This window comes from Pelobates fuscus, chromosome 6 (assembly GCF_036172605.1).
Source record: "Pelobates fuscus isolate aPelFus1 chromosome 6, aPelFus1.pri, whole genome shotgun sequence".
Taxonomy (NCBI): domain Eukaryota; kingdom Metazoa; phylum Chordata; class Amphibia; order Anura; family Pelobatidae; genus Pelobates; species Pelobates fuscus.
The window spans coordinates 25,540,435-25,551,325 of record NC_086322.1 but is presented as its reverse complement, the minus strand read 5'-3'; the positions used below and the strand labels follow the sequence as shown (position 1 = coordinate 25,551,325).

The following is a 10,891-nucleotide window of genomic DNA, read 5'->3' as shown; positions in this document are numbered from 1 at the left end:
GTCAAGTTAATCCTTTAATGCGTTTAACAGCCAGGGGTGGTCGGTGGTCTAAGTCAATAATGAGGGGGACCACACAAGTTCTGTTCAGTTCCTGAACAGGAGGATACGCTAGTGAATGGGGAAATTAAAGATGGGTTCAGACAACGTATAGGACTGTTACCAGGTCCGCCACAATCATTTATTTGCTTTCTGCAGGTGAATACTAATTTAAAGTACTGTTTCCCCCCCGGCAGAGCTAGCAGTCAGCAAGCAAACAGTTAAAATCGTAGTGCGAAGGTAAATAATGTGGCTCTGAGAAAAAATTAATACATTTCTATGGGGTCAAGAAGACCCCCATATTAGTATAATGATGGTATATTACCTTCATTAGTTTTATCTTGTGTGGGTATATCTACTAGGTATTTCAAACTTGCTATTGGATAGTCATTGCTGCCTAGTCATTTGAAAAGGCCACAGCCATGAAGATGGGGTCTGAGATATAACGGGGATGGGACATAGCTATGACCACGGGATTCCCACAGGATTCCCAAACCCCTTGCCTCTCCCCCTGTTTTAATAATACTAGGCCCCTGCTTTCTGCCCATGGATGGGGCTTGGGGGAGGGGACAATAGGTCCACCAGCCCTTAATATTCAAAGGTACACTATAGTTTAATGTAATAATTTTGGTGTTTAGAGTTTGGCCCTGCAGGCTTTACCATGTAAACATTCACCTTTCAGAGAAAAGGCAGCATTTTTAATGCTGCCTAGTAACACCTCTAGTTGCAGTCACTCAGACAAAGGAATTTTAATTAATTCGGTTCAGCTAAAATCCAGACCAAACCCGGGCTGCTAACAAAAGCCGAACATTGATGAATTCCATCAACTATGTTCTGGTTTTGCAGGCCAAATGGCCCCATGTGCAGCCACTTGGTTTTGCCCCATCCCATTCAGGACTATTTGGACTTTAGTGAATGACCTTGCAAGTGTTTAAACAGCAACTGACACACTTAAATACAGCTAAACTAACATACTCACATTAATTATGTTTCATTTTGATTCTGAACTTGAGCACGATCATATAAAATCAACTAAAGACTCAATGAATGAAGACTAATGTGACTTATATAGAGAATTTTCTTATTTTTAGTTTGATGTAGCTATTTTAAAAAATATTTATAAATTGTACGGTCATGGGAGGAAGAAAGTATATAAAGAATATAATAACAATGATCTGTTCTGTAACGGACCGTTTCTGCACACAAGGGGTTAAAATCTGTTTAGGCGATATTCCCCTTTCAGATATAAAGGTAGCTACTGTAGAACACCAAACTCCCGAATTGAATACACGTGAATGCACCAAACTCCCGAACTGCATACAAGGGAATAAGGGAGCACTCCAAACTCCAGAACCGAAACCTCATGAATAGCTGCTAGCAGACGAACAGGAAAAGCTCCCAAGCGGCTTACACTCCTGGCAATCAGTCTCTATCAGCATACAGTGAATCCCCCCAAGAACGAGACAAGGCTCCGTGTTGAGGCTCAAGCAGTGGTCTGGTTTATTATGGGCTACCCGCCCAGTATTTATGCAGGTCTCCCACCTGGTGGACACTTCCCTAGGGGACCAGATAGAAGACTGTAACACAGACAGACATGTATCACATTTCAGACACACAGAAGTACAACATCCCCACAATGCATCCTAATTTCCCTCCCTCTATCCTGGAGATAATTGAGAAGTAATTTAATTATCTCCCAGGGCAGAGGCAAACTCCATTATACACGTGGGGACCCAAATACAGTAAAATACATTAAAACATATAATATTACATTTTATACATAAAACACAGACATGTCACACAGTTCAATTGCCATGGAGCCAGAGTCTTTAATTACACGAATTGGGTCCATGGCATAGCTATCTGGGTAACACATTCACATATACAAACTACCGAATTAACCGGCGTTTGGCTAAATCGCACGAATAGGAACCAGGGGGCTGGAGGCTCAGTGGTGCCTGCACGTAAAAGTGTCCGCTTTTAGTGCACTGATTCCGGGCTGAGCCCCGCTGGCCGTCCGGGGAGCTCCATAACACCGCCACCTAGCGGCCGCTAAGTGTATTCGCGGCCACCCAGTAACAGTCAATTAAGCTACGGTTAACCGCAGCTACTGGGTGGTCAATTGACTGCACACGCTCGTTAAGCCGTGGTTAACCGCGGCTTTAGGGATGTAGATTGAAGGCACATGCTAGCTTCTGGGTGGCCAATTAACAGCGCCTGCCGGCTCCCCACGGCTCTGGGGAGTCTAATAGAAGGCGGTTTGTGCGGTAGACAGAATCTACCGAACGGCTGTACAGAAAGGCATGAATAAACCTTTCTGCACAGTAAAATGAACCGTTTAACTGCCGGTCCATAGTCCAAAGGCAGCAGGCGGGCAACCAGGCTTCACCAATGCAATGTGGCGAGATTGCTCTCGTCACATGTTCCTTAGCAGGTCTTAAAATTAGGTAAATTTACAACTTGAGCTGAACAACATGTGACATATTACATCATGTCATGAAGTATTTAACAAAAATCAAGCCAAAATGTGGGAAGCCAGGTGTGGAAAAATAAGTACACATTTACTGCTTCCATAGGAATTAAGAGGCTAAGTAGCAGACAGGTGCTGCTAATCAAATGCCATTGATTAACTGATCATCAGCAAGTGTCACCACCTCTGTAAAAGTCGAAGTTATAGCAGTTTGCTTGTCTGGAGCATTCAGGTGTGTTTTAACAAAATGCTAAATCTTACAGAAGCAATTTTTGCTGCCCATCAAACTGAAGGGTTATCAGACAATTTCCAAACAATTTAAAGTCCATCAGTCTACAGCGAGACAGCTTATACAAAAGTAGTAGACATTCAAGACAGTTGCCAATCTGCCCAGTGAACCCAATGGTCAGACCATGCAATGCTCAGAGAAATTGCAAAAAAACTCTACATTTCAGACTCTCTAGGCCTCAGTTAGCATATTAAATGTTAAAGTTCAGGACAGTGCAATTAGAAAAAGACTGAACAAGTATTGTTTGTTTGGAAGGGCGGCCAGGAGAAAGCCTTTTCTCTCAAAAAAGAACATGGCAGCATGGCTTAGACTGGCAAAGTTGCATCTGAACACACCACAAGACTTCTGGAACAATGTCCTTTTGGATAGACAAGACCAAAGTGGAGATGTTATAATGCACAGCACCATGTTTGGCGAAAACAAACATAGAAACATAAAACCGAATGTGATGGCTGATAAAAACCGTCTGGCCCATCTAGTCTGCCTAATTTTCCAAATACTTTCATTAGTCCCTGGCTTTATCTTAAGTCTAGGATTGTCTTATACAAGACAAGACAGAAGAATGCTGCGCCATAGCTGACTAAAGTGCAGCTAAAAATGAACAAAGTCCAAAGTGTAAGTGGTGCCAAAACAAAATCTTTAGTTGGGCCTGATGTGGATGAGTATGCTCTGTAAGGGTCACGTGAAGATGGCTTTCCAGGATCCGTATGTAAAGAAAGAAACAAATAATAGTGCAAATACGTCTGATAAGAGGGTGCAGGAAGAAGAGATCTATGGTAATCCTACTCACGTATAGTAGAGCTGAACTAGCTCTAGTGTGGATGGCATACAGCGGTACAATCCACGCTTATAGGATACGTAGAGAAATATTGGTCCTTTACTCCGTATGTGGAAGAAAAAGACAGATGATAGGGCAGTATGTCTGGTAAAGATGGTATGTATAACAACAGAGTCTAATACAGTACTACTCACGTTTAGTAGAGCTTAAGCCAGCTCTAGTGTGAATAGCGTACATCGGTATAATCCCCGCTTCTAGGATACGTGTAGAGGGTTAAGTCTTTTACCGATATGTAGATAATAAGGGAGAAGAGAGACAACTAATAGTGCTCACTGTATAAAATTATATATAAGGAGTATAAATAGTAAAATGTGTACTCACATACGATTGAGCTCAATGACTCAGGCGTGAGTGGTATAATCCCCACCTCGGATGTCTTTAGTGTAATACTCAGCAGGAAAAATAAGATCAGGATACCGAGCAAAAGTAAAAATAATAAATAAAAGAGTAAAATGGCACAATCAGAGTGATTTAAAAGTAGCCAAAATATCTTTATTTGGAATACAGAATAAAATATTAAAATATCCACAACGCGTTTAACCTATGATGGCTTTCTGAAGTGGAGACAAAAAACATGCTTGGTAGGTTAGGGTTTATATAAGGGGACTGATTTTAAACAGATTTTGAATGACTTTGCAACCCGACAGGAGAGAACTTTTTGGAGGGAAGGTACAAATGCTACCTAAGAGCCAGCCGGATCACTCTAGATTTTGGACGCAGGAGCTCCTGAAAGTTGACAGGCCAAAGCACCAAATGCCCTGGAACCGTTGTAGGCATGGGATTACGTGTGCATCCTGCCAGAACTTTAATACGGTGGCGTTTCCTCAACACTGCATGGATCTGAGCGCTATTTGGAGAACTTGGGTGCTCAGATCAGGGCTATTTGGGGATGTATTATTTGTGGGGTTATTTTATATTTTTATGATATGTTGGGGTATTTTTATGTTTTATATTTTTATGTTTGCCTCTCTGTTCCTGGAGATAATTAGCTTACCGGCCTTTAACGCAATCAACTCCCAGGCACAGAGACTTATGGGCTTGTCTTGCATTAAATGGAGACCCAATGCTGGGAACTATGTATAAAAGCAGGCAACTTGGCCATAATAGACCAGTTTCTTTTCATATTTCACTAGTGTTTGGGTGTACCAGCTAAACAGCTGTACTCTTTGCAAGAGAGCTTTCATCACTAGAAGCTGGATCCAGGACCCTGTTCCAGGGTGAGAAGCGACAGCTAGGGGCTGGAGTGCTAATGATGTAACGTAATTACCGTATTTATCGGCGTATAACACGCACTTTTTCTCCCTGAAAATAGGGAGAAAATCATGGGTGCGTGTTATACGCCGATATCCCACATTTACTTACCTGTCTTGAAGTGTGGGCCGGCTTCACAGCGCGCACCGCGGTACTGGAACTTAAATTTCAGGTTCCGGTTTCCGGCGGGACTGAAAGGAAGTGTGCACACTATTGTGTGCACACTTCCTTTCAGTCCCGCCGGAAACCGGAACCTGAAATTTAAGTTCCACAACCGGCGGGACTGAAAGGAAGTGTGCACACAATAGTGTGCACACTTCCTTTCAGTCCCGCCGGAAACCGGAACCTGAAATTTAAGTTCCAGTACCGCGGTGCGCGCTGTGAAGCCGGCCCACGCTTCAAGACAGGTAAGTAAATATGGGACAGAGGGAAAGTGCACTAGGGGACACTATGGGAGGGGGGACACACTATGGGGGGTGGAGAATACTATGGGAGGGGGGAAGAATACTATGGAAGGGGGGAACACTATGGGATGAGGGGGGAACACTATGGGATGAGGGGGGAACACTATGGAAGGGGGGGAGAATACTATGGGGGGGAGAATACTATGGGAGGGGGTGAAGAATACTATGGAAGGGGGGGGAACCCTATGGGATGAGGGGGGGGGAGAATACTATGGGGGGAGAATACTATGGGAGGGGGGGAAGAATACTATGGAAAGGGGGGGGGAACACTATGGGATGAGGGGGGGGAATACTATGGGAGGGGTGGAAATTTCCTGGAATTTCCTTCTGAAAAAGAGGTGCGTGTTATACGCCGGCGCGTGTTATACGCCGATAAATACGGTAGTTTTTAGCATGTAATATTTAACTTGTTTTGTAGTGTATACAATGTAGTGTAAAGGTAATGTAATTTGTGTTTAGCACATACTTTTAAACTTGTTCTGTAGTGTATGTAAGGTAGTGTAGTTCATGTTTTGCATGTGATAACAAATATCTTAGTTACCTGTTTCAGTGGAAATTTCACCCTCTGAGCACCGTACACAGTTGTAACAGCAAGCCGGCTTCCCTATACGTAAAACTCTTCGAAAGCCAGGTATACAGTTATCTGAACACTGTGATTGTGGAATCTGATTAGCAAAAGAGCATGATGTTGTAAATGTGCAGTTATAAAATTCAAATAATTATTTGTTATTTTAAAAAAATAAAAACGTTTGGGTTTTACAATGAGATTAAGTCGTCATTTTACATTCATTAAATACATATTTTCAGAGTCGGAAGGATTGCTAGGAATTTTGGCTAAACAGGTGAAAATGCATTTTGTTCGCCTTTCCTCCCCCCCTACCCCCCCCAAAAAAAATGCTGTGTCTCTCTTTACACCCCCATCTCATCCTTTTTTTTTTTTTTTTTTTTGGAAGGGGAGGAGGGATCTAGCACCTACTGGGTTTAAGGAATAGCCCAAAACATTAAAAACAATTATAAGTTATCAGAACATTGGAGTGTTCCTCAAATCAATGTGTATTTTTGTACTATTTGTGTGTAAATAATAAGCTTAAAATCTATACAAATAGACATGTGTAAATATATTTTGAATATGTTCACATACCATTGTATATACATACACATATATTTTGTTCTTGAAACTTGATTTTTTAAAGACACATGGACACAAAAACACAATCCCATTGACACTGACACACATACCAACATGCATTCATCATTGACACACAGTCTGACACACAAACTGACACACACTCATCATTAACACACAGTCTGACACACAAACACACAAACTGACACATACTCAGCAGTGACACACAGTCTGACAAATAAGCACACTTATCATGGACACACAGGCTGACATGAAAACACGCAAACTGAAACACAGTCATCATTGACAGACAGTCTGACACACACTCATCACTGACACTCAGTCTGACACACTGAAACACACAGTCATCATTGACAGACAAATATACACTCATTGACACACACATATACTGACACACACATTCACTCTGACTGACTGACTTACTGCCCTTACACAGCTGCCACCAGGGTTTTGATGAGTAAGGCAGCCTGATGCTTCATTACAGCTATTCACAGAGCTAAGGCTGCTGGATCTGACATCATGTATACTAGCAGCTTTAGCTCTGTGCATCGTGAGGAGCAAATGGCTGGTGTCACTCCTTACTCCTCCTACATGTTGCAGCATTATTTAAAGCCAACAGCAAGCACCAGGCAGCCCTTGGTAACAGTGACTCACCAGGAAATGTCTCTGTATCCTGGTGGGCTCAGAATGACCATCAGAAGGAAGGAGCTCTGTGCACCTCCTTAATGCCAGTCACCTTCACTTTGCGCCCTCTAGCCGGTGCACCCAAAGGGGGCCACCTGTGTTGCCATGTGGTAGAGCCGGGCCTGCATATCTTAAACTCAATGGCCGCTCAATGACCTGGATGGATCATGATCACCCTCCTACTTTTAGAGCTACAATCGTAACAGAGTCCAGCTCAATTGGGCAGAGTAGGCACCTGTCTACTGGAACCTGTCCACAAACATGCACCTGTTTTCATCACTTATAAAGCGCCTTATTGCAAGTGGGCTAATAGGGAGAGACATATACCAGGAGTCTTGTCCAATGTCCTATGTAATCCATTTAGCCTCCTCTTCTTCATAACAGAGCTGCAGGAACAGTTATAGAAAGAGTAAGCACGGTGCTGCCCAGCTCCTCCAGTGTGGGACTGTAGGGGAAGCAAATGGGATCATTTCCCATCTGTCCACTAATAAGCTCTCACACAGGAAGTGCCCTGCAGGAGGAGCAGGGAGAGCACAGAGTGATATACAATGTGTAACTTCTGAGTTCTGTTATCAATCATAGGAGGGTTACTGGACTACAGATCACATAGGAGGGCTACTAATGATATTTTTGTTCAAAATGAATTCTTAAATATTATTACTTAATAGTCCTTCAAATAATTTCTACAGCCCCATGAGTTTGTTTGCATTACATTTATTTCATTTCTGAAGCACTTTATCCTGTATATGTTATGTTTGTTATAATGCTTTTGTAACACGGATTTGAATATCTACAGCCATTGATACTTCTTCCCTGTATACTGAAGAAAAACAATTATTTAGAATTTCTGCTTTCCAATGGACCAGCACTTTTACTCTTAATCTTTTTTACATTAATATACTTTTCGGTTTGGTCTTGCTTTCTTTGGAGCTTTTTGATTTTAGGATGCAATCGACCCCTCTGATTTAAATGTTTTGAATGACCTATTGTTATTTTTTATCATTTGACTAGACTAACCCTTGTACTAAGCCACATTGGTTTTTATTTGCCTATTTCATATTTTTTCCCCAATAGTGTATTGAGAAATGAACTTTTGTAGAAGTTGTTTATTGATCTTTCATTTATCCTCTGCACTTTTGCTAGTGAATAATTCCTGCCAGTCTATTAGTTGTAAAGATGCCCTATTGAATTTAGCCTTTTTTAAATTACATTTACAGCCATTATAAATTAGTTGTTTTGAGTTTACCTCAAATGATACCATATTATGGTCACTATTACCCAAGTGCTCTCTAACTTGAATGTTTGAAAATAAGTCAATTTGTTATCCCAAACATCTATTCGAGTTGGTGCTTCTACTAATTGAGACATGAAATTATCATTTATCAGATTAAAAAAACAGTTTCTCTTAATTGTACTACTAGTCCCTCTGGCACAAGCAATGTCTGGATTATTAAAATCTCTCATTATTGACACATTTCCCAGGTGTACAGCCTGGGTGTCTCTTTGTCCCCCAGCCCCTTTGTGTGTCTTTCTCACCCACCCCTTTGTGTATATAATTTTCCCCTTCCCCAGACCCACTGTGTGTCTCTTCCCTCCAGCCCCTTTGTGCATTTGTGTCCCCCATACTCCCTCTATGTGTGCAGAAGATCCTCTCCTGTGGTTCGCTCGGCCATGCTACATGAAGTGACTGGCATTAGGGGAACACTGTGCAGTACGCTCCCTTCCTGCTTGTCACCTGGACATTGCATCCCCGGGGCCGGTTTGCAGGGCTGGACTGGCCCATCGGGATACCGGGAAATTTCCCGGTGGGCCGTCGGCACCTGGGGCCGGACAAACAGCTGGGTGTGCTGGGGGACTTGTGCTGGAGCCTGGCGGCCGCTGGGGGACTTGTGCTGAAGGCTGGCGGCCAGGGGGGACTTGTGCTGGGGGAACTGCACTGGCTCTGCTCCCCAGCGCACAGCTTAATGAGACCGCGTCCAGAATATGACGTCATATTCCGGCCGTTGTCTCATTCAGCAGCGCGCGAGGGCGGGAGAGCAGAGCCAGTGCAGCTCCCCCAGCACAAGTTCCCCAGCGGCCGCCAGGCTCCAGCACAAGTCCCCCACCGGCTGCCAGGCTCCAGCACAAGTCCCCCAGTGGCCGCCAGCACAGACATCCGTCTGCACTGCACGACCCCTGGCAGGTAGTAGTAATGTGTGTCAGTGGGAGTTTGTCTGTATGTTATGGTGTTACTGTCTGTCTGTGTCATGGTGTGTGTCTGTCTGTGTCATGGTGTGAGTGTCTGTCTGTCTGTGTCATGGTGTGTGTCTGTCTGTTATGATGTGTCTGTCTGTCTGTGTCATGGTGTGTGTCTGTCTGTTTGTCTGTGTCATGGTGTGTGAGTCTGTCTGTCTGTGTCATGGTGTGTGTCTGTCTGTTATAATGTGTCTGTCTGTCTGTGTCATGGTGTGTGAGTCTGTCTGTCTGTGTCATGGTGTGTGTGTGTGTATGTCTGTGTCATGGTCTGTGTATGTCTGTCTGTCTGTGTCATGATGTGTGTCTGTCTGTTATGATGTGTCTGTCTGTCTGTGTCATGGTGTGTGTGTGTGTGTGTGTGTGTCTGTTTGCCTCTGTCATGGTGTCTGTCTGTATGGTGTGTGTGTGTGTGTGTGTGTCTGTCTGTCTGTCTGCCATGGTGTGTGTGTCTGTCTGTCTGTGTCATGGTGTGTGTGTGTGTGTCTGTCTGTGTAATGGTGTCTGTCTGTATGGTGTGTGTGTGTCTGTCATGGTGTGTATGTGTCTGTATGTCTGTCCGTCATGGTGTGTGTGTCTGTCTCTATGGTGTGTGTGTCTGTCAGTCTGTGTCATGGTGTCTGTCTGTCATGGTGTGTGTGTCTGTCTTTCCGTCATGGTGTGTGCGTGTGTGTGTGTCTGTCTGTCTGTCTATCATTGTGTGTGTGTCTGTCTGTCAGGTACCCTTGATAAAGGCAGCCAGTTGGTGCCGAAACGTTGGGGGGGTTTGGTGACTCGTGTTTCTGTCTGAGGCTTGTAAGGATTTTTGTGGTAATTTATTACTATTATTTTATTGTATCTGCCTTTACTTCTGTTACTTTGTTTATATTTATTTTTTCTTATATGTTTACATTCTGGTACTTTTTTGTACATAATAAAATTTAAATATTTTTTTTAGATTGTTATGGTGTGCATTCTATATCCTATATACATGTGTCTGTCTGTCCGTCATGGGGTGTGTGTCTGTCTGTGTCATGGTGTGTGTGTCATGGTATATGTGTGTGTGTCATGGTGTGTGTGTCTGTCTGTGTCATGGTGTGTGTGTGGGTCTGTCTGTGTCATGGTGTGTGTGTCATGGTATATGTGTGTGTGTCATGGTGTGTTTGTCTGTCTGTGTCATGGTGTGTGTGTGGGTCTGTCTGTGTCATGGTCTGCCATGGTGTGTATCTGTCATGGTATATGTGTGTTTCTGTGTCTGTCCTGGTGTATATGTGTGTTTTAAAATAGTGTTTTTGCTCACTTTTTTTTCCCCCACGCAGCGTGCTGGTTTCCCCTCGACTGGCTCTGCCTCTATGGTTGAGATCATCAATATTGATGATCTCAGCCAATCCAATGCTTTGCCATAGGATTGGCTGCAAAACGCTACACTGATCAGCATCTCCTCATAGAGATGCATTGAATCAGTGTATCTCTATTGGGAACGTTCAGTGCCTCCAGAGTG

The 10,891-nt window shown here is 43.4% G+C and overlaps 1 protein-coding gene across 1 annotated transcript in view; it reads right to left on the bottom strand.

The window, feature by feature from the left end:
- The window catches only part of LOC134566017 (vomeronasal type-2 receptor 26-like), a 44,697-nt gene that overhangs the window by 2,564 nt on the left and 31,242 nt on the right, over positions 1-10,891 (bottom strand). The window contains exon 5 of the mRNA XM_063425732.1: positions 5,890-6,013. Within this exon, the coding sequence (XP_063281802.1) occupies positions 5,890-6,013 (124 nt within the window). The remainder of the gene's footprint in view (positions 1-5,889; positions 6,014-10,891) is intronic.